The 24,792-nt window shown below is 41.6% G+C and overlaps 1 protein-coding gene and 1 long non-coding RNA gene across 4 annotated transcripts in view; one reads left to right on the top strand and one right to left on the bottom strand.

Annotated features, from left to right (window-relative positions):
• LOC130691199 (box A-binding factor-like) overlaps positions 1 to 24,266 on the top strand; it is a 75,021-nt gene extending 50,755 nt beyond the window's left edge. The window contains exons 1-2 of one of the 3 annotated variants that reach the window (XM_057514105.2): positions 9,118 to 9,616; positions 20,965 to 24,266. In XM_057514105.2, coding sequence (XP_057370088.1) covers positions 20,974 to 23,361 — 2,388 coding nt within the window. In that variant the 5' untranslated portion in view covers positions 9,118 to 9,616; positions 20,965 to 20,973 and the 3' untranslated portion in view covers positions 23,362 to 24,266. Of the gene's footprint in view, positions 1 to 9,117; positions 9,617 to 10,860; positions 11,198 to 20,964 lie in introns of those variants that run through there. The other 2 variants (XM_057514104.2, XM_057514106.2) reach the window with 2 other exon arrangements.
• LOC130691200 (uncharacterized) lies at positions 185 to 1,684 on the bottom strand. The gene is made up of 5 exons (XR_009001158.1): positions 1,490 to 1,684; positions 1,371 to 1,429; positions 1,093 to 1,287; positions 907 to 1,021; positions 185 to 846 (listed from the first exon to the last, which is right to left on the bottom strand). It is a non-coding gene; the product is annotated as an uncharacterized LOC130691200 (long non-coding RNA).
• Positions 24,267 to 24,792: the final 526 nt, after the last annotated feature.

Below are 24,792 nucleotides of genomic sequence, written 5' to 3'. Positions count from 1 at the left end.
GCTGCACGTACATAAAAAAATTTTCTAAGTCCAAACAAGGGGACTTGTCCCATTGCTCATTACGTATCAGAATTATCTTTCCTGATTTAGCAGCTGCGTTGCTTATGTACTTCATTACTTATTGACGCTCCATAAGGAAATAAAAATGAACAAAATTTTTTAATTTTGCATTCTGTTCAGACAGATTTATATTGTCAGGGATGTTTCTTAAATTATCTTGTTCAAAATATTAAAATAATGGCAATTCCAAGTAAACATCGCCACAATCTCACTGGAGTCTCATTCAAGTTAAGTTGTTTCATCTGAAGAAAAATCAGTTGGTGTAAGGCCTATGAATTTGATCGGATTTCGGCTACGTGGCGTGGAGTCTGTGCTTGTATTCAGACTTGCCGTCCGATTATTTCTTGAGCGATTTTCGGTAGTCGTCGATAATCGCAAAAAAAATGATCGGCGATCATTCGTCTGTTGAAAAAATTTGATCGGCGATTAAATTTCTTAGCGATTGTTTTTCCGATTATTTTTGAGCGCCATCTAGCAGTAAGATAATAACTTGCCATTGTTTAAATTTAAAAAATTGAAACAAGTGAACATTTCAAAAAAGCGTCTGCTAGAAAAGTGACAAAGCTATGAGTAGACTTTCATATAGTCTCATCTACCGTTCACAGATGTCGCTAAATAATCGGAAAAATAATCGCCCGATTAAATTAAAAATTTTAATCGAAATCGCCGATTTCGATTATTTTAAAATAATTTGATCGTCGATTAAAATTTAATCGAAATCACAATCGCGATTAATTTTCAATCGCGATTACGGCAGGTCTGCTTGTATTCAATTGTACTGTATGCCTAAATTGTAATAAATTATCAGCTTGGATTCAATGGGATCTAAATCTTAACTTATTGTACCTTCATAACTCACCAAACAGTTATCCTTGGGATTGAGATAGAGATCAGGATCTAGAGTTTCCGTCTCAGAATGAATAGAAACATGTTGAGTCAAATGGTAATTACACGATTGGCACTAGATGTTGGGCAAGGCCATCAATCAGACAATTTATAAATAATTTGGTAAAGTTTCCCAGAAATGTATACCAATTAACACAACGGAGGCAAGTGCATTTTTCCCGATCCAAAGAAATATAAGCTGGTGTATGCCCATCACCTCAATCAGATGTGAGCTGCTGTGTGTGGTCTTATTCGTTTAGAGATCAGTGGATGGTGACCTAAACAGTGAGCCCAAAATGGAACACATGATCTTCCATTTGGAATGAAAATGTTTCTTCTCAACTGAGGGAGAGGATACAAATGAGAATATTAGCAAATCATACAGATAGGAGAAGATAAGGTCATCATTTACGTATGTAGTTTACCTGGATTAGCACTCAAAGTTGTCAATGGTTGATGATTACTCTGGCTGTTGGAGCAGGGTCTGCGAGTAAAACATAATAATGATAAGAAAGCACACAGGGACAACATAACCTAAATATACCTAGAAGGTTTTTCTTCGGGAAAACTGTTTCCTACTTATCGAAATTATCCTTTATGGATGGAAGAGTGTTGCAGAGCCATTTACTTGATTACCCCGAGTTTAATAACCATCGACGAGGTACAATTTACTCACCATTTTTCGAAGAACACTATCAAAGCGTTAATTACACGACGCCATTAACGTTTCCAGTGCGAATAAAATGGCAAACCGTTGGTGAATGATCTAGTTCCTAAGTAGTTCCTATGGTGGCGTTGGCTATATGTAACCTCAATTAGGCCCCACCCATCTCCTCTGAAACAGGCTTCATTCGAGATAGGCATTAAAATGGAGAGTTGTTACACCATGCTAGTAGCTACACCATGGTTCGTGTAAAACAAGAATTTTTTACTTAAATAAAACTGACAACGCCGGACGCCTATATGCTCTAGAGTGCCGTTAAACGAAAAACGAAGAAACCAACTGTGAAAACAACTTAACCCCGACAAGGGATCGGTCGCATTGGCTGTACATTAGGTAGAAGTCTCTGTCCCGCCAAACCCCCTCTAAAAATAAAGCTCATTGGGGCGAAAGGGGAGATTCTTTTGTCATCAAAGCGAAATGAGGCGACTACCGCATGCCATGAGGCCACTAAAGCTAACTGCACTATTGTATTAATACTGGATAAATGGCGGCACATTAAAAAGAAAGAAGCATATGTTGACTTTCTGGTGATTCGGCTCCTGAATTCAATTCAGAAGGAAAATCAGAATCAAGATTTTGATGGATATAGTCTCTAATTCCCGTACGTTTGGTTGCTACTTCCCTTGGTTGTTCAGTTAGTCACGTGGTAGTCCCCCACATGAAATTCTCAAATGCAACAGTTTCATACTGAACTGTTATGTAGATTTCTGTTTCTCTGCAGCTGAAAAAATGAATGTATGTTTTTTTTCTTTTTCCTTGTCTCCTAAATGAAAAATTTCAGTTCCACACGAAGTACAAACAAGAAGCAAGTTCCAGGTTAGGAACCTGGGTAAACTTGTAGAAAGCGGCATAACGGAGTTCAAAATAAAAGCTCCCCAATTCGTATGGGGTTAACCAGCACCATATAACAACGACTATATATAGTTTATTTAATAATGTAATTTTGATTCATAATAAAAAAATATATTTCGATTATATTTTTAGAGTACTGTCGCTGTATTCTTAGTATTTAGTTTTAGAGGCAGGAAAAAAATGTGTCGTTTGAAAATCATGAAATAATAAAATTTCTGATGCGAAGAAGTAATGTCCTTTGCGGGCCAGCAAGCGGTGTTTTCGGTGTGCGTTATCGACACGCGGGATTGCCACGTATTACAATCGAATTTTTTTTCCCGATCTTAATCTGGGACGCACCGATCACCTAAATATTCGCATTGAAAAACAAATTTTTGCCCGGATCGACAAGACAAAATTCGTCATTCTAAACAGGTCATGCCAAACAGGACTGAAGCCTACTGGAATAGTTTCTTCTCGAGTTAACAAATATATTTGAAAAATAGTGACTGACAAACCTTTATGTGGAACAAAATACATGTACGAAGACCACGATACCGGCAATTTCTTTTTTTTCATGAAAATTGCATAGCTATTTGCATGTAAGCAACAGAACTACTTCAATCCAAATTCTTACACACCTAAATTTAGCTGATAAGGAAACATAACTTTTCGACTGCTGATTTTTAAAATTGTCGCTTTGTCTGTGTTGTTGTTTACCCTATCTTCAAACTAAACTCAGCTTTTCCAATATATGTGACGAGAAAAATATTTCTCTTTAGTAGATTTTAAAGAGAACGTTTCACACACACTAGTACTTATTGTACTATATGCTGATGGTCATTGATCTTTTATCGTTTTAAGGCAACAAACAACAGGAATCGCAGAAAAGAAATTATTTATTCATCCGTTTCAATTTCTTATTCACCTTCAATAAATCAAGTTTGATAGTTACTAATTACCCAATTAGGCCCGCTATCTATCAAGCCGCTAACCATTAAGCGAATACCCACAGCGTGAATTGGTCTTTCTTCTGTAATACATAGCCTTGTAATCCGAGCGTCAAAATGTAGACAAGATGCTTTCGTCAGTAGTGCTGTGACTAACCATCAAATCTGACAAAACAACTAAACAACTAAAATAAAATAAATTACCTATTACTCTTATATAATAATTGCCCAAAATTTCCTAGGGGGAGATAGCCCACTGAGCGTAGTGCCAATAATTAGGGTGGGGGGAGCGGGGCTTGTTGGTTCTTGCCAGTACATTAGTATTGCCTTGGTCCTCTCGACTCCACCCACATATCGGCTCCCTTTTTCTGTCGCCTCCCCTCCACGTGCTGCTCTCTTATTTCATTTTTTTTCTTTTCCAAGGACATAGCTACGGAGCAATATCCTTCGATTCGCTCATGTATTTACGCCTGTTCGTTCGTATACCTACGTCAACTCATATTCTTGTGTAGACCGAGCAAACGCTGGCCCCAACTGAAGCGTCTCTTACACGTGTGCGTAGTTTATTCTTGCCAAAAATAGGAAAGACTTGGTAGCCGTTCCAATAAGCACGGTCGGGATTTCGAACAAAGGTGTTGGTCATGTTTAAAACATGTTGAATAACTGGGATCGAGTAAAGCATGGTTGTACTTCATGACAAGATATCGAAGCAACTGAGATTTTAACGACAGGAATCGCCTATTTTACTGCGCATAATGTCTTTTTTATGCTCATAGTTATCTCATCAATAGGCTTCAATCAATGAAGTTTTAGGGTAAAAGTTTTGAATACATTCGTCTAATCGATTGGGAATTAATTTCAAATCGTTAAAGCTCTGAAAAACATGCAACTTTCGGAATGCTCTAACAAAATAAAACGTCCTATTCGAAATATCACCAAAATTTATAGTAACAAATCTTATATATTAGATCTCTAGTGATCAACGTCCATATCTTTACGGCCATTGATACATAAACTGTCCCTCCGTTGTAGCCAAACTGCGTAAAGACATATCAGTTTAGTATACCAAAAATTACCGTAAGAATCTTTATCCCTTTGTATGTTAACTGAAGCTCACTTTTATTGATGGGAAGCGGAAGCGACGTTTTCTTTTATTTTTACTTTTCTTCTATATACACCAGGCGATTGTAAAAGTGCAAGATGGCTTACGTGGATGACTACGTTGAACAATACACGTTGAAAAAATTAAAACATCAATTCAGGCTTCATCCCTAGAAAATGGTGCCTAAAACAACCATCGATTTTCACTTGAATTATAATGTGTATTGCTACCAATGCCATCGCCAGTAAAAATAAAATCGTTTAAAGAATTACCGACCTCGTGGTTTCATTTCCCGGCTTTTAATGAATCTCAATCAATAGCCTACTATGTTTAGTTCATCTAGACCGCCGTCTTTATAGATATCACCGTGAATCATTCGTTTTCTTCTAGCTGCCAGATAACCGATCATCCACAAATGTGCGCAATAACGCACGAGGCCTTTTGAATTGTATTTACAGAATTATTTTGTTTATTTTGTATCATTATTAAAATTTGTAATTCATTGCGTATCAGGATATCATAACTTATTGCATAATTTTAAGGAAACCGTGCCATAGTAGGATGCGGAACAAAGTACACGTGAGTTTTTAATCAGTCACGTTTACGATCTTTTTGAAAACAACGTTGATAACACCGTTCGCACGTCAGCCTGAACGTTGAACGATGACAGCAGAATCATGCGGTAACTATTTGGCATATCGGCGCTATAATTACTTATAGATTACAGACATTGTATTTCGTTGCAGTTACGTGGAGTTAAAAAATAGGTAGTGAGTCAGCTTACAACGGGATCTGGGTGAGACGATGTTTATGTAAACTAAAAATATAGGAGCGAGGCGGCATGCAAAAATTTGGTGTAGGATATAGTCATTTATAGGTATTCCCTATACCAACAGCGTGCCATGACGACCATGCCACGTGCCTTGCACGGCCACATAACATCTATAGGTTTCGCTGTCTTTGAGTTTTTCTTGCATCATGACATATTAAATTGTTAGTGCTACATAATAAGAGTCCCACACCGACCATATGTTACAGACTACACGGGGTTATGGAAGCCATACCTACCATACTAGTTGCGATAAGCTCACCTGCACGTGGTTTTTCCGGAACGTTACGACACGAGCTTTTACTTTGGGCTGGCCACTCTCGATTGTCTTGCACGGGAATGTAAATATCTCTGTGAGGTCATACCGGATCTCAACGTTTATAAAGGCTTTTTTTATTTGAAAGATGGAAATTTTTGGCGAATCCTTCGGTTTCTTTAACGCGCGCGCTGTCTTAGCAATTCAACTGAAAAAGCAGATAATGAAACTCTTGTAAACCCCGTGACAAAGGGTACGAACCACGTTGCAGTGAAATTGTGTGCTTTAATAAAACGGTGCCTTTACGGTTTATACCGCCTCAGTAAGTCGGTAAGTGTAGCAATGTATCACGTTTTGCCTGATGATAAAGATTACCCTTTGTTATATCTTACCGGTTTTCATCAGTGTTACGTAACTAATGTAGATAACATGACAATCCACTACGCTGTCTGCAATCATCGCTCAGCTGTTGCAGTGTTACAATATCAAATTACCTTCGCTTTTCCTGATTTAACCCGATGTTCTTTTCTTTAGCGTTGGCTGATGGTCAGTTTAAACTCGGTGCCAATCAAGTGATCAGTAGATTGGAATTATGCATGTGCTGTGAGCACCTGTTGCTGTCATAAGCCGACTTCACGCTCATTCCCTTCGCCATCCATTTGCCTTTGTAAAGCTTCTCGCCTTTCCTATACTTTTTTTTCCGGAAACTGAAGCAGTTTCTGGCTTACTAGTAGATCACGCGCGCGTTGCACGTGCCACGTGAAATTGCGTCAAACAATGAGCTCTTGGCTTCTTTCCGCAATGTGATTCTGGGGGCGAACGGTGCAGTAAATTTTTTTTATGTGTACCCTCTATTACGTGTGATAACAAATTTATATCATTTTTTTAACATTTTTATCCGCGGTGCGTCTTACAAATAAAACGTCAGTCAACAAAAAATAATTTTACGTAAACGCTAAAAACTGTCAAACTTTTTTCTACAAAAAGCATAGATGGAAAGGGATGACTGTGGCGATACCGAGGTAGCTTACAACGGTTAAGCCCTTCACAGTGGCAAGCTAAAGGAAAAAAAAAATACTTTAAGAGCCTAGCACAAATACAATAAACCATAAGTTCCAGCTGATTATTTTCAACTAATGTTTTGTTGCGAATGCTGTGGCTTAATTTCCTTCGAGCCATTGGATGAAGTTTCAAGATTTCCCCTGTAAGGTGTCCTTGCTTGGCTCAATATGTTCCAAGTTTCCGGGTTGCGGGACGCAATGCCATACATCCTAGTGCAAAGGATGAAGCGTGGTGGATAGGCAAGTAGCTTCCGAGTACTATCCTCTGAATGTAATTTATTTTTATAGCAAAAGCTTCAGTAAAGAAAGCGAGATGTGTATGGTTCTGCTATATGGGCAGCGGCGTGTCCATAGGGCGTTCGGAGGAAGTCGAAACTGGTTTAATTACGAAACTCTTTAGCTACTTGATCTCTTCTGCCCCGTGATGCCCTTCAATTGGCAAAGCATAGTAAAATGGTGTGCGTGTTCGTCGGTTAGTCAACGCGAGTTGCAAAAAATATAAAATTTTTATCGTTGAAATGAAAATAATGCAAAAATACAAAAATTAATAAACAAAAAAGATAAAATAATTTTAAAAGAAAGAAAAGGGAATAAAATACGGAAAAAATTATTAATGCGCAAAAAAATCTCGAAAAAGTGATAGAAATAGGGCTAGGTTTTTAAAACATAACACGCAAAACTTAAGGCAGTGAACGCTGTTAAGAAATATCATTTTAACAAGAAGTAAGCGCCCCTTTGAAAAAGTTTAAGCAATAAATATGCGTAAGTCCACAGGAAAATTGCCTTTGAGAAAGTCACTACTGTCTTTTATGGAACATGTCGTCTACGGTGACTCAAAGTTAAGCGTGTGAAATTCAAAAGTGATTCGTTGATTTATACGATATATTGGAGAAGTTGCAACTTACGAAGGTTTTATAGCATGCATTATCGGATTCAATCTTCTATATACGTTCTGCTGTAGCTTCCAACATCATTTTGACGTATTTTTCCGAATATATTTTACAGGTACACTTGGAACACTTGGGAATAAGCCCCAGTGGTGTAATAGGTTTACCTTTTTATTCCTCATTAACTGTATTACCCCTAAAAGTATCAATATATCCCGCTTGACGAAGCAAGTCATGTGTCTTCTCTTTGTATACAACGTTTATGTAATTCTAATAATATCCCTTCCGTTGTCGCAGAAATATTGCAGCATGTACGAATACGTCACATTTTCCGTATTGTGTTCTATTTCAGAAGAACGTCTTTTATTACGTGGCTCAGCAGCAAAAATAACTGGTCGAGTTGATTGACATCTTTCCCCTCATAAACGACACTTTTCCCTCCTCACGACCTGCCTCAGATCCATATATTTTATTCCTCCTTAGGCCTAGCTGCAAATAATTCATAAATAAAACGAAAGCAAAAACAGAAAACCAAACTAAAGAAACGTAGTAGGTAAATGGTCATGGTTTTCTCAGATGGCACGTTTAGGCTTCAGGTGATCTTTCCTTTCTTTTTGCCAGGATATATGTTCAATAAAAGTATGGGCAACTACTACTTCTCTACTATCCTATCCGAGATTAAAAGCTTTCCTATGCGGTTTCATTTGAAAATTAAAAACACAAAGATGGCTTTTGCTGTTTAATGTTACATTATATGCCAATGCAATACGCCAGAGACGACCCACTGCAAATTTGGTAAATTTACGTTGTCGAAGAGTATGACCGCTGCCTACATATGATGGAAGTACGAGTCACGGTCACCACATTCTTTCTTTCTTTTTCTTATAAACAAAATTCACGATGCATGCAAATTTGTTATTGCGTAATCAAATATAAGCTAAATGTATTGTGTCACAAACGAGATGTATCGACATAATGAAAGGCGTGCTGCAGACCAATGTATATTTACTAGTTGTATAGATGACGAACTTGAGCACGCACGAGCTTTTAACATATCACACGGAGTAAACGTTTCGTTCTGGGATTAATCCCACCTAGTGTGCAATAACAGTTGCCATCGACGCGTTTTGCTGCTGGCGACAACGGTAAGCAGAAGCGCAAAACGTGGATAGGCGGGAGTAAAAGTTTTCGTACGCGTCTCATGTGCTGGTGGGACAGAATATAGAGAAGCGGACAAAATAGGCGTAAGCGAAATAAGAATACTATGGTGGAGGACGAACTGAAAGGGCGTTCGGCGCGGGGTGGTGTGTAGATGGACGTGGAATCCTGCGGGGTGTGTTGGGAGAGAGGCAAGAAAGCGGGGAACTCACGCTTATACAACATCGTTTGTGTGTGTGTGTGTGTGTGCCTGTGTGTGTGTGTGTGTGTGTGTGGCTGTGTGCAGCGTGAGTGTTTGGGTCTAAGCAGAGTAAGCGTGTGTCTATGTGTACGCGTGCGTGTGTGTCTGATATAGGCACGGGACTGTCGCTGTTCGAATGGTCTTATTGCGCCGTCGACCTCTGAGACGAGCGTACCTTGTTTTCTTCAACGCCGCCAGTTGTTCCTTTCACCAATCAAAAGCTTATATTGCTTGCATGTGCCAGTTTAAGTTATTTCAAGTCAAAGCTTGAATCATCCTCGTTTCATTCGGTACTTTTTCTTTATCGTCCCAGTTGGCCATTTGCTAGCGTTTCAACGCTCCTTCAGTGGTTCACTCGACTTAAGAAGAAAAACGAAAAAACAAAACAAAACAAAACAAAAAGGACACCGAAACGAAAACGAACAAATAGTGTTAACTGATTTAATGACGATGGTCTCCTGTTCGAGTATTTCACGTTAATCGTTACCTACTATTACCGGAACTGCCGTCCATCAAACTGATTTGTGAACGGGCCGTTCGTGTCAAATTTTGCGGGCAAAGCAGCGCTTAACGTCTGCTCATCGCAGGAGAGCACGGCTATCACACTGGACGCGCTTCACCCGCCCATCACGGTAAGTCATACGTGTTCCATTATTTGCCCCGTGTATGGAAAACTATAAAATTGCATGGAGCGCGAAAGATTAACGAGGGAAGAGCGCAGGGAAAGCGCTGCATGTTATTATAACTGAAACGAAGGGAAACGAGGATTATAAAGGTCCAGCAAATCCCTGCTAGGAAAAATTCAAAACTATTTTTATTATAAATGCACATAAAACTCTTGAAATATCAAAATTATGAATAACGGATATTGCGAAACATTACATAACTGCAAATTTCGGTGTAGGTGAGTCGCTATCATAAGAGGGAAAACCATTCGAACAAAAAATTTGAGACCTTGCAAATCTCGAAGGGAATGTTATGGGAACACTTTAGAGTACAATTATAACTCGGAGGCATTTTCACGTCTAATTTTTTATTATTACTTTTTTTCCTTTTGGCTATTTGGTGTGTGTGGCTGTATTTTTCATTTTCACAAAAAGCTTGCTGATTTCTAGACTGCATGGTGTATACATCTCAGGCAAAATTGTATGCATTTGTACAATGTCTTGGAGTCCACGAACCCGGGTGACTCCTCCTCTTTCCAACACCCGCCTTTGTCCCTCCTCCTCCAAGATCCACCCGCTTTTCATCCCCCTTTCCACCTCCTTCATCTCGTCTCTCCTTTCCCAAGCCATGTATATTTTGCTTGTTCCCTTTTTTTATTTTGTACACAGTAAGGCTAGATCCTCCAACTCTCCAATTCAACCACCCCTCGCCCACCCCACCCACTACGCCCTTTAGAAACAAAGAAAACGTTACGTAAGATGTACCGACGTGCTGTGTACAACAGTTTCGTGAGATGAAATAAAGAATAGCAGAAAATAGACATTAACAAAAAAAAAGTAATAATAATAAATACATACATAAATCATCATTTACTACAATGAAAAAAAAATGAATAACCACAGTGATATGGGATGGTTGTGTTTGGTACCTTTTCATTAATTAGTGAGTTGGATTCGAATGATGACGGTAGACCAGACCAGTCGTTTTTCTTATGGAACGAGTATAAGAGGGTGTATACTGCGGTGAAGAACGTAGCAAGGGTGCGCAAGGAAGGCCCGCCTCTCGGACGGAACGGTTGACGCATCGGTTATTCGGTTCGCTCAGTGTTACGTCAGAGGTCCAACGAGTCGGTCACCCGCGCGTACGGAACATTATACATATAGCTACATAGCTGTAGCAGAGCTTGCTGTGTGCAACTCTCTTGCAGGCGATCGCAGTACTACCGAAACTTTGACAGAGAGAACGTGTCCCATCCATACTTTGTGTTTTCCAGTCTGCATTTATTTAAATTTTTTTCTTATTGCGTCCGTACCTCTACGATCGTGCATCGCATCACGCCCACGCCGCCGTGGTCAGCGTGTCGTTCTATCTCGGACTTAACTTGTAAACATTTGTCTCGTTACACAAGGCCGACTGATTAACATTCAATGTGCTACGAGCCAGCCTGAAGAAGACAAGGTTTTTTTTTTTATTCGCCCCCACCGTTGTGGCTTAAAGCTGGTGTTTTCGCAGTTTGGCCATACCGTAACACATACGAAGGGAATAAGGTAGGTTCAAGATATAACGCACCTTGACAAACGTGTAATTGTAAGGTTAAACACAGTCTATTTTGGATAGACCATAGGGTCTGCTATAATATGTGTTAGGATGTATCATTGTCGTACGCTTTCATACCCTTCTGGGCTAGTAAAAGAAATGCGTAACTGCTGTACGATTCTCTAGGATAGCTGTACTTCAATATAAAAGGCGGCACTTTACCTTGATTTGTTTCCCTAAGTCTTTTTTTTTTTTACCTCTGTGCTGATGACAATATGCAGAGACGGAAGTTGCGATCTAGGCGGTTAAAAACTGAGGCAATACGGACAACATAGAGTTCGTTCTATCAGCTGCCACTGATAGGCCTGTTTAAAGCGGACAGATCTACTTACAACTAAATATAGGATGTGACTGTCGGCCTAGCTAGGTTGCTACATATGGCATTTTGTTTCAAGTCCGTCTTGCATTTTTTTTTTTTTACTGATCTCCATATGATGATTGTCCTCATTCGTCAGCCTATATTTTCCCGTGCTATCCTTTTTGCCGTAGAAATCCGCCTTAACTGCTGTATTAGCAGAAGCGAAGTACAATTGACGCTTGTGGGGTCAGTGTTACGTGAATGCTAGTGGTGAGATGCGAATAGTAAGTCATAGTTATCTATAGCCACTCGTTTGATTAGAATGTGTTTCGTCATCGCGTTGCAGCATAATAGGCACTGTCGAGCTTGGCAAGAGTGAGTGTTTCAGAGAATATGTGCGGGGACGTGAACCGTGAAGGCGAATGAAGAAATCAGCAATCAAAAGAGGCGAAATGAGAGGAAGACAAACGGTCAGACTGAACCCGTTTTTGTGCTTTCCACTCGCCCCACAATGCCCCACCAGAGTACCCGTGGCCCTTGCGCTGGATTTTGAAATTGAGCAACTCATGGCGTCACGTCGCCAGTTATTATCACAGATATTGCGTCATGCTCGCCTTTAGTGTGCGTGTGTGTGTTGTGCGTGCTTGTGTGTATGCGAGCGGGAATGAGCGGGAACCGACTGACAAGGAATAGGAGAGTAGGCGGAGAGCGAATAATGCGAGAGAGAGAGAGAGAGAGAAAAGAGGCGAAAAGAACGAAAAGAAAGAAGAAAAAAAGAAAACAGGAAAAAAAAAACTAGAAAAAGAAAAAAGAAAAAAAAAAGAATTCCACAGTGCCGAGTGCCCCGCCGGTCGATGAGTAAAAAAGACGAGAGAGCGGGCGACACGTGCAGAGGTCGAATGAAGGGTGACTGCCTCCTGCCTGCTTGCCTTTTTTCTTCCGACTTCTATATATTTTTTTTTCTTCTTTTTTTTTCTGTTTTTTTGTTTTCGTTTTATCTTTTCTTTTCATCATCTTCATCATCTTTGATTTGATTTTCGATGGCATTTAAGCTTTTAATCTTTGGCTTCGTAACTTCACCACAAACACATACAATTGTGAATGTCCATTATAGAAAGACATAGAATTTCGTTATTGGTCTGGTTTACAAAAATAGTACACTAAATCGTATCCAATTAAAAAAAAAAAGATGTATTATGGCGTCGAACTTGATTTGATGTTGAAGATTGAAACTTAAATCAAGAAGAAAAAAATAAAAGATAGACGAGAAATGAAATGATAGAATCGAGAATAAAAGTAAAAACAGTCAAAGAGTACAACTGCGAAATTGCATATTTGCTACGAAAATAGCACAAATGTACGCTATGCAGCAAGCAGGTTACAATGTCAATTTCTTGTAGTTCAACATGCTTGCAATTTTGATTCTCTAGTTTCACTGGTTTGATTGTCCTTATGGGGTCTTAGTTGCAGGGTGGATTACTCCGTGATACAATCAAAAAATTGAAATTGGGAAAGAGAGAAACTAGCAAACAAAACAATATTAAAAGAAAGCAAACAAAAAAAACCGAACAAAAACAAAACTAGCCTCCCCAAGTTATAGTTCACAAGTTACCGGTTACAAGTTACCAAAAAATTCCAAGCCAGCTAATATAATATACCCTCGTTTAGTCCTTTCCCTAAAAGGGTTGTTGTGCTCTATTCTGGCTTTCCTTAGAGAGGGACAGAAGGAGAATGGAACGAGAAAAAAAAATGAAGATCAAGAAAGAAAGAGAGAGAGAGAGAGAGAGCGATAGCATACCGACCACGAAATACTGCTCAAATTCAATACAACCAGGGTTAGGCAGGGAAGCAGCATACCCAAGTAAAAGCCACTGTACACGTCGTGCGCTTACGTAATATGAATGTAGCCATCATATCCTTTGCGTGTAATACAGTCCAAATATGTTACATATGCATTTTAGTAACGACTGAGGGAAACTGGCTTCCACGGCAAATCAGGCACAGTGAAGTTAAATGTGGAAACAAAAGGAGTACTTTATACAGGATCTGTGAACTGTATTTGTTACGTAACGCGTGACAGTACTGCCTAGAATGTTAGCGACAAGAAACGGGGATGGGAATGAAACATCAAAATCATTAGGATAAGTAACAAACGAATCCTATCAAACAATATAAATACATGCATTAATGCAAAAAGACAAAACAAAACAACGATGACAAAGTACGGTTTGGAACGACTGTCTCCTCTTTATACTGTCGTCCGCCAATGAGGTAATCACAACGTATACCCAATGGGAGGGGGTCGTGCCTTGCAATGTGACTTTGCCTCGTGTGCTGAATACGAGAACTGCAACACCAGGCAACTTATTCTTACATCGTCCTTCAAAACTTAAACAAAAAAAAAAAAAAACACGCCCGTCTGTCTCCCTCTCGCCCTTTTCTTTTTCTATTTCCCTCGCGTTTATAGAATACCACGCCATGTAACAAAATTATTGTAGAGGGTAACAGAGTATTATTGAAGAGTTTAAAATAAGAACATGAAACGAACTCTTAACGAATACGCTGTAGAGGCGGAACACTAGTCCTCGAGAAATCCCGATTTCATTTTAGAACTGAGGTCGCCTTCATTTTTTTTTTTTTTTTTTCTTGTTTTTGTTTTTGTTCCCTTCGATCTACTGAAGGCAAAACGATAATAGCCGGGTAATGGTCCAAAACAACAAACGTATTGGGAAAAAATAACAAAAAAAAAAGGCGAATCCGCTTACACAGCGCATAGCTCCTAGGAAATAAGCGCAAAGATTTAAAGCTTTAAAGCACGTAATGACACGAAACCGGGGGAAAAAATTCCAAAAACTAAAGAACAAAAAGGCAAACAAAAAACCAAAACGAGAAAAAAAAAAAACGAAGAAACGGAATGAACGACCGAAAGAAGATGAGATGGGAGACAGAGAGAATGATGCAAGAATCGAGTGCGGGACGGCAAGAGTCATCGGGCGGCAATGACGGCACGAGTTTGGACCTTGGCGCTGCTATCGGTTATGGTGGTTGTTGAGTTGGCGTGGCCTTCACAGCCGTGAGCCGAGTCGAGCCGAGCCGAGAACGGAGCGCGCGTGTGGATCGTTGTGTGTGTCTGTACGGTTGCAGGTCGTAGCCCTCCTTTCCCTTCCTTCTCGGACCGAGTTTGTGTCTGCTGTGTGTTGCGTCGTATATTGCGTGATAGTAGGTTACACGTGGAGTGGGCGCGGGGTGGGACCGCTTACTTTGAGGGTGGTGGGAGACTAGCTCCGGGAACGGACGGCCCTTCTTTCATTCTTTCTTTTTCTTTCGTTCGTTTTCGTCTCCCTTTCTCTATACTGTCTCTATCCTCTCTCTCTCTCTCTCATTCCATTTTCCCGGACTCGTCCGTTTGCACTGGATCACGTCTACCATGTAAATAAAAGTGAGGCTGGGAATAAGAGATAGGGAGAGGGAGGGAGGCGAGCACGAAACTCTGCCAAAGAGAGGGAGGAAAAAAAAAGAAAGAGAGAGAGAGAGTAGCTGCTGACGGTGGCGGCGTCTAATACGGCCACGGCGACGCACGGGCGCATCGAGCAACCTGTTTATTACATATATTCAGCAGGAAGCCCCCTGTTAATATATATAAATCATCATCTCCTAACAAAACCTTGTTTGAGGTTGAGAACTGTACGATGTAGGTCCGTACACGTCATAACTTTAAATTCCCCGCACCCTTTTCACGTTTAAAGTAATGAACGGCAGGCCACCGAAAAAAACAAAACATCGATAAGAAATCGGCCTAGAGCCAATAAATATTATTAGAAATGGCACAAATTTCACCATTTTGTTCTATGCTTGATGAAAACTGCATACTTAATTGAGTATTGGGACTAAGTTTACCTTCGAGGAGACTTCCAGTGTGCATTTTACAGAGTTTTGAAAGAAAAAAAGGAAAGGTCAGTGAGCGCTCGTTCTTGGAAGTAAAATATCAGTTTAATCAATTTTTTTTTCCTATTGAGGTTTTCCAAATTTCGTTGGGAAAACTAATATGGAGTTCGAAACGTATCAGTGTCCGAATATTTTGCGTAATACAAACGAACGGATGCAGAAACGAAAAAACAACAAAAAAAAAAAAAGAAAAAAAAAAAGAAAACAGCAAAACAAAACTTCGCTGATGACGTCAGCGGCAAGCCAATGACTAGTCTTTGATTTATTTCATGTTACACAACGAGAGAGAAACAAAATCAGTAGAACAGGAACAAACATAAGAATATAAGCAAACTTAAAACGCCGCTGAGTGAAGGATTTAAATTTAACACGAAGTGAAACAGATAATTTCCCGTTTGTTGGTTTTTTGAATATTTCTCTTTTCTTCTTCTGAAATTTGTTTTTTCGACGAACTGCTCGGTCGGATAAACCAGGGCGAATCAATTACCTCGCTTACGACGATAAACCAAAGTTACAGCTACTATTTAACCTTCATTCTTATCTATTTTGGAGCTTGATGATGTACGCGAAGAGGCATGTGCGTCGTTTAGTACGGACGAGCAGCCTATAGTCCCGGACAAGGACAAGCGTCGACACGGTCAGCAGTAATTGGCCGTCGAAGCGTATTTGTCTGATGCCAGTAGTCTAAACAGTAGTCTAATCGTTTGGACGATGTACACTGGCTGCTTTAGGACGTTTTCTTATTGTTAACACTGCTACGGAAGTGAGGGTTCCTTTTTTATAGCAGCCTACTATCATGTTCAATCTGCATGCACGAAACTGGCTTACCGTTCGTTTGTTATTGAGCGGCAATGCCGGCGATCCTAGTTTGTTCAGTGCCCTTTCTTTATAAGAGCCGTAATGAGAGGATCGACGGTACCTTCGTTATACACATTTCTACGAAAAAGAGTAAGGGGCTACTAGATGCGTTCAACGACCATTCGCTGAGCGCCATGGTGATGTTTGATTTAATGATGAACTTGATGAACCCGTTTCTCAGCTTTGGCTTTAGGTGCTTTTCCACAAATAACGCGGTATCATGTGGTGTTCCTTTTTTGTTTGTTCATTGCTCCATCATCGCTCTATTTTTCTCGCCAATTGTGCCATTCCTTTTATCGAACGCGAGAAGGCAATACGCGTTGGAGAAGGAGAAGAGGAAGACAGGTAAGTCAATGATAGTTCAGGGAGTGACAGATGGTTGGACGGGGGAACCATGTAGGGATTACGCAGTTGACAAAAAAGATGAGGAAAAAGAGGCTACATGACCTCCCCGCTGCAGGTGGACCTGAGAAGAATGGAAGGAGATTTTCCCCCATAAGCTATACAGACCGAGCATTACGTAATCAGAACATCAAGAAACACGTCACCTGATGTCGGCGTTATCTGTCTGACTAGGCGTTTCCCTCATCCTTCGAAATGAGCCTGCCTTTCGATGTGTTACGTATTCCCAGTCAAGTATAGGCCTGCGCCCGTAGATTACGCGTTATCATTAAGGGCCGTACACTGTAATTATCGATGTTACGTCTGTGTTTTCTATAAAGGACTAAGCATGCATATAGCTGCGACGGCTCTATGAATGTTCGTTTTTTATTAACTCGTGCACTTGAAGCTATTTGTTTAAAGCCTTTACATGCATTTTTTTTTTCTTTGTTTTTTACCTTGATTTTTTAAATGAAGGAAGAAAAGAGACAAAAAAAACGAATCAAGTCAAGCATTCGGCAATAATCCGTCTCCGTTACGCGCACGGTCGCTATATTGAGAGCCTTTGTTCAGCGTTCTAATGGGAAAAGATATTGAAAATTACCGTTGGCTTCTATTGTATTCGACGCGCATGAATCTCATGACTGTAGGCTATGTTCGTATCCTATGCCTTCTACTAATGTCTCGCTCCGTGTGCTACCAACGCATACAACACATTCTTCACCACAAGTTTACCTGGCAAATTGAAGGCGAATTTTGCGTGGCTTGTTGAAACTTGTCGATGTCTTTTTTCATGCGGCCAATTTTTCAGGCTTCACCCGAATATTTGTGCAAGTATCGATAATTACGACTTCCGGATTAGCGGTAATTCCGTTTCAGGAGTAGGGTTTATGGGTGTTTAAATTTTGTTGTTCTTGTAGGACATGCATACCCGAGAAAAGAAAAAGTAAAATACAGCCAAAGCAATGTTGTGTGTTGTCTACATTGTCGCCGTGTACTCGTACGGAATGTATTACGTGTAGAGCGTTATGCAAGTGCCTTTGTGACTTTGGTCTATAGCAAGCGGATAGGGTAGTTGAGGGGGTAGGAAAACGAACCTGCCAATCTGCCCGACGTAATTTTGGGGTTCAGCTAAACGGGGAGTGTGTGTATATCTGTACCTTGTGCATGGGGGGTACAGGGAGGAAAGAGCTGAAGTGACGAGCGGATTGCACAAATGTTAAACTAGTATGCTGTACCAATGCCCTCGTGAGAAGGCGGAGGCGAAGGAGGAAGAGGTGAAGAAGGCGATGGGAAGAAGTGGGCGGAGAAGAAGAAAGCATAGAAAATAAAACTCAAGGCTACTACCAAGTACCAAGCAAGACCTTGCAGGCTTGCACGATGGCGCGTTCGGGTACTTACACGTGGAGGACTCGTCTGGCCGGGTTCGGTTCGGTTATTAATGGCCTCCTGCTTTCCCTCTTTCCATTGCTCCTCCTTCTCTCTCTCTCTCTCTCTCTCTCTCTCTCTCTCTCTCTCTCTCTCTCCTTCTTCTTTGACTCTTGCTCTCCTTTCGTTACTTCTCTTTCATGATCGTCCGCCCTAGTATTGTGCCCGATGCTTTCCTAGCCTGTTGGCATCTTCTAGTTCATCTATTTTATGGGGGATGACACAGTGGCACACGTCCAAACAGACAAAGAAAATACGCACACGAGGCGGCACGTGTATGCATCGCATCTTCCGTTCGGTGCATTATTGATTCTCATTCTTGTCTTCCCGTCGCTCTTGTCACTCTCCTTATAAGCTATGCATTTATGTAAGCAGGCTACAAATATACACGCATACTTGGAGTAGACCCACCATTTGATACGCACGTCCGCACATCACACACACCCTTTTTATTTTTATCTTGCCGTCCATTTCAATTCAACCTTTTTTCCATCAGTCGATCAAAGGAAGTGACAACGAAAGATGAGCATAGTGGAGTAGTACATAGCGATAGGTGTACCGACTCGAGAAGTTGAATGACTGCACGGATTAGACAGAAAGGTGGACTACGGGAAAAACGGATCTCTGTCAATGGCTTCCGAACGCTGGTGGAACCTACCAATTCATGCGCATCTATTGTACACGCGCATCTAGTTTAGTGGTCGTACAGAACTTGTTTCCGGATTGATACGCAATGATCTCTTCGAACGCTCTACGCAGGTTACGGGAATATGACGCAACGGGCGGGGGAGGCTATTAAATAAGAAACTTTTTTACCGAAGAAAAAGAAAGATGTATCTCTTGTATCGACGTAGAGAAAAGTAGGCATCATAGGGATTGGTCGCTTCGTAATAACATTTTAAATTACTAATTTCGTATCAATTTCAATGGAGATTTCCCATGTGGATAGTAAAAAGACGGTGCCATTAACCAAGGTGATCAGGTAAAATCCGTTTTTATGACGGAATTCAGTTAGTGATATGTAGCTTGGCAATTGAGCATATGCAGATTGATAAGATAGATTGGTAATCATCTCCGCAAGCCAAATGTTGTCTGTGTCCGTTGTTTGTCTATTCTATATGAACGTGACGTGCATGCGGGCAGAAAAAGAGAAGGACAAGGGCCAAAAAAAAAAAAAAGAAACAGTTTGCCCAATAGATGGCTTTTCTCGCGGCGATATCATGGCACGAAAGGCAGTGCCGAGTTGAAGTACAGCAGAAGATGACGTCATCGTTGCTTAACTTCGTGGCCTCGCCGTCTCCCTCTCGTACCGAAATCGAACGATTCAATCCTGTTTTTTTTTGTACACCGTTAAATCATAGATGGCGTTCTCCTCCTGCCTGAAGAAAGAATTTAGACGTGTTCCTGTAATTCGATTAGCTTTTGGATGATGTCGTAAGAGTGAAACGCTTATCTTCGTTCTTCTTTGTTTCCCTTCACCTTTAGTTCTTCGTTGTTAGTAGTTATTCCTTTCTTTCTCTTCGCCCTTTCTCAGTTTGGCCTCTTATCAGTATTAGCAATATGAAGGCAATCTAAATCCTATGCTGCATTTCGCCTACCTCACGGTCACGCTCCCGTCACTGTCTGATGATGCAATCTCCTTTATGCGAGTCATTTGGCGCTTTGGTATTTTTAGCTCATGCAAGATCGTTCTCCTTTTTCTTTCATTGTTTCTTCTCCACCTTCTATTCATTCCAGTCTTTATTTCCACACCTGGATTAGGTAGGTATTTCAACCATTCGGTTGTTCCCATTGAGTTTCATAATTTTTAGTGCATTTAGTTACACATTTTGCCACTTTCCTATTTTGGTCTTTTTTGAACTGTCGTTAAGACCTGGTAGCATGACCGGCAACAGTTTAGTTGCAATTCATGCAGGTAATCGCTAGCCACTATGACAAACATGATGAGGTTTTAAGCATCAATTCAGGATCCAAATATTCGACATTTCAGGTGATTATTGGCATCTGGACATGTTATGCTGTCTACGTAACAGTTCGCTTCTTTGTTTTGCTTTGATTTTTGTTTCATTTGCATCGACCGCTGGCTTGCGTAATAACGTTGGCAATAAATTCTCTGTCGTAACAATGGGTTTAATAACAAGTTTGAAAACTATAAGAGTCGAAACGCCAACCTTTTTGGTCATTCATTTTTACCCAAGGCATAAACGTCCAACAGAATTGCAACAAGTTCCACCTTTTGTTTTTCTCGTTTAGAGAAGAGAGGATTCAGGAGGCAAGGAAGTTTCAAGGATGTTCATTTCAAACAAAAGACGCTTGGAGGGGCGGGGGAGCGGGGATTTCCCTCCCGCTTCCGGCTATGGCATTGCAGACGTCACACATTCGTTTCCTACTTGTGCCATTCGGAAATGCCAAAGCGAATAGGTCATAGTGCACTAAATCCGGTTTCTCAGGTTATGTAAACGCGTCCTGTTGTTGCGCAGTTACACACGTAAAACCAATCCCTCTTTAGCGATTGAAAGTTTTTTGGTTAGATCGATCAAGACCAAAATTAGTTCATGGTCTATTTTTCGTTTCAATTCGCAAGGCGACAGAACCGTTTGACAGTCCTGTATTTCTAACGTGTTGCATTGGCCTACTTTTCGTTTCGTGTTTCATTGACAAACGTTTCTTCCGCGCCAACACCCTTAAAGTCATGAAACCGCACGAAACGCAACAGAAATTGCTACACTTTTATTCTGATGGAATTTTACGTCCGATTACGATTGATTTACTGATATTTAAAATTTTTGTATTTTTTTTTACCAACAGAGCCGCAATATGGTGACTGAGAGTCATTCACATCAGCATTCTCAGCAGATCCAGCACCAGCACGCACAGCGCAACGGGCGCTATTTGCAGCAAACGTCATCCCACCATCAAGACGCTCACGAGGAACGCGCTATGGTGATTCAACAGCATTCGGCTTCCATTCCCATGTCTGGCGAGCCGCAACGCAACGGTTCGTCTGCAAACTCCCAGCAGCACGCCAATAGCGTTTCGCACCTCAACGCCGCCATGGAGGAAAGAGCGGTGGCTCTTCAAGCCGCAGCCGCCGTTGCCGCCGCCGTCAACGGGTTTAATTCCGCCAATTTGTCAGTCGGTATGGATTTGTCCGGTCTCGTTCCAGTAGGTCTCATGAATCACTTGCAGCACAACAATGAGCAGCAGCAACATAACTCGCCAAACAATAACAACAACAATAACAACAGCAACCAGCAGAGGAAGCAGCGTGAGTTCATTCCGGACAACAAGAAAGACGACAGCTACTGGGACCGGCGCCGGCGCAACAACGAGGCGGCCAAAAGGTCTCGCGAGAAACGCCGACTCAACGACATGGTCTTGGAAAGCCGCGTTCTCGAGTTGACCAAAGAGAACCACATTCTTCGGGCCCAGTTGGCCGCCGTTCGTGACAAATACGGCATCAATCCGGACGGTCTCGTCTCGATCGATCAGGTGCTGGCCACTTTGCCGTCGCCCGATCAGGTGCTCAGTCTGCCGCGACCCCGTTCCCGCCTGCTGTCCGGCATGAGTCCGTCTTTGGGCCGCGGTGGCGGATCGGTCTCGCCGTCGCCAAGCAATCGTAGCATCTCACCGCCCATGTCACAGCAGTCACAAATGCATTCACACCAGCCACATCACCAACCGAATCAACATCAGCAACAGAGGCAGTCCGTTCTGATGTCAATGAACCGGGCGCACAGGTCTCCTAGTCCGGCAGCGGTAGGATCAGGGCAGGGTTCGGGATCGGCATCTATGCAGCAGCAGCACTCGTACGCCAGCGGCCATCACCATCAGCAGCATCACCAGCACGGCTTTCGTTATCAACCTGCCGGAGAATTGGCCGGAACGGGCGGAAATCACGCGTATCAGCACCAGCAACAGCATCAACATGCACAGCATTCTCAACCAATTAAAACTCAGCAAAGAGTATTGGAGAGGTCTCTGCCGCCTCTTCCAGCACTGACTCCTGTACCAGTCATTTCTCCCAATCACCAGCTGGAGATTGGAGGGTCATCAGTGGAAGGAGCTCACCAGCACGCTCATCCAGGAGCGGATAGGGTTGGTTCGAATGGCAACGTAGCACCAGTTGCGGCTTTCTTTGACCTGTGTTCATCGTCAAGCAGCAGTAGCTCGAGCAGCTCTAGCAGCCACCCGGGCTCAAGTAGCGGTGACGACGGGAGCCATTCTCCGATTGATCCGGCCGTAGCAGCCGGCCGACTACTGCCGCTTAAACTACGCCACAAAACCCACCTGGGTGAAAGGGACGTAGCGGCCGCCACCGCTTCGGCTGCCGCCGTTCTGCTGACACTCAACGAGATTAAACACGAGCCGGAAGGAATCGAGGACAGCCCTTCGGCGGTCGACTCGGCAGTGGACAGCGTTTCTGCTGAAATGAATAACAACAGTATGAGCGACCATCACAGCCAAGTTCATCACCATGGCCTGCATCACCATGCCAGCCACCACAGCCACCACCATCATCAGCAACAGCCACAACAGCAATCGCATCAGAATGCCCAACAACATCAACAACTGCAGCATCCACATCACCAGCATCACCTAAACAGTAGCGGTCGGCGTTCGACCGAGTCGAGCGATGACCGCGATTCGGGAATCTCATCAGGTGGAGATTGGTCGTTGTCGCGCAGTTCGTCGCGGTTTAGTAGCAGCAGCACTGGCAGCAATGCCAGTGTCAGCGCAATCGGTAGCAACAACGGCAACGTTGTTGGCCATTTGTACCACGCACATCAACAACATCAACCAGCGTCGAAGCGTATGAGGATGAGCCCAAATTCTCCAATTGTGGACCACCAACATCAAAATGAGCACCACATGCAACATCAGCAGACGGTGCAGAGACGCTTCGCCGCTGCCCGAGCCAATCAGCAACAACAGCAACAGCAACAAGTGTTGAACAATCAAGAAGCGGATGAGGAGGAGAACGACCCGGCTTCTGGTATCGTCCATGAACGATTGGTATTAGTCGGTGGCAATGAATCTTCGGACGAGAACAACGACGAACTTCGTTCGCACATTGCTCGACTCGCCTCTGAATTGGAGTCTCTCAAAACGATGATGCTCGGTGGTGGGGGCACTTCGGCAGCTGGCTCAGCGTCGGCCATTCGGAACTGCAAAAGCAGCAGTACCAACTTTCGGCTTCATTGAGCTATCAATCACATTTTATCAATAATGTACAAACAAATAAAAAGAGATAAACTTCGAAAAAGAGATTGGGAAAAAAAAAGTCGACCTAGTCGTTATTTTTCAGTAAAATCCCCCTTCAATTCATAAATAGAATAAAAAAGTAAAACAAAAAAGCAGATTGACATAGAAGCGACTTCCTGTTCGAGGATTTCTCTCTTCACGCATCATACATTCATATCCATGTGTTGATTAAATCCGGTTATTCTCTATGTTCATGAAAGTATGTAGTTTTAAAAATGATCCACCAGTAACACAATCGCGGTTTCATCCACGTATCACCAAGTTGAGTTGCCCTCTTGTGCAGTATAATTTACAACTCTCACCGTGCTTTCGTGTTTGACTCATCGATAAAAAAAAAATAATTTTCAGAAAAACTGCTTGTACTCTAATGAATATGTGTTTTCTGCCTGATTCTGCCAAATTGGGCTACTTTCATCCACCCCCTCTCATCCTCATGAAAACTTAAAAATTGAAAAAAAGAAAAGAAAAAAATTACGATATAAGAACACCAGAGCATAAACAAATAAGAACGTACAATGTAAAGGTTCGTTCTATAAACTTTCCTGCATGTCTATACATACAAATTTTCGCATGGCATACGATCTTATAAACCCTCGATTGAACCGTTATGACCTACTCGTCTAGTTGTTCTAACTTTCATTTTTAAATCGATGTATTTGTTACAAAAATATAATTTTCCCACTTATACACACACGTTATTAGCTAAAGGAATAAACTGCACATGTATCGAGTATTTCGACTTAGCATTGCTTTCGAAGGCACAGCTGCGGAAGCCATTGCGTTATTTGTGAATTGCTCAAATTGTTCTCTTTTCGCGGCAGCACCGGGAAAAAAAATAAATAAAAGGCAAACATGGGAAACAACGCAAACAAAAAGGAAATTTTATTTTGCCTGGAAAACCACCACTTCAAAATCCTGGATTAAACATGATTTCTAATCTGTTATTTGTTTATTATTTCGTTTGTGTTTCATAACCTGTATCATGATTCTTGTTTTTGCAAATCGATACTCCAAATGTATATTTTTATTTGATTCGTTCAATCGTTAACCCCTCCCTTGCCCCTTTCCACGTGCTTAAAGGATATCATTTGCCATTATTTGTTTTAACCACGTTTCTTTTTCTTGTTGTAAATTTTTGTTGTTACCACATGCGTGCAATTCGGTCTTACATGTTTTTTTGCCGTTTCTGTTTGTCGGGTTGTTCTGCTTAAGAACCTGCTTTGCTCGAGGTGATCCACGTTATGTAATTTTATGATAATGTTATATTTGCCCACTTCGCCTTGTCTCTGGTCGTATAGGACCGTGAAGTGTAATTCAAGTTAACTGTCGAGTTTCAGCCATCTCAGTGACCAAGAAGAGGCTGGCAATGTT

This window comes from Daphnia carinata, chromosome 1, assembly GCF_022539665.2.
Source record: "Daphnia carinata strain CSIRO-1 chromosome 1, CSIRO_AGI_Dcar_HiC_V3, whole genome shotgun sequence".
NCBI lineage: Eukaryota > Metazoa > Arthropoda > Branchiopoda > Diplostraca > Daphniidae > Daphnia > Daphnia carinata.
Note: the sequence above shows the minus strand (reverse complement) of the source record. Positions and strands in the feature narration are given on the sequence as shown.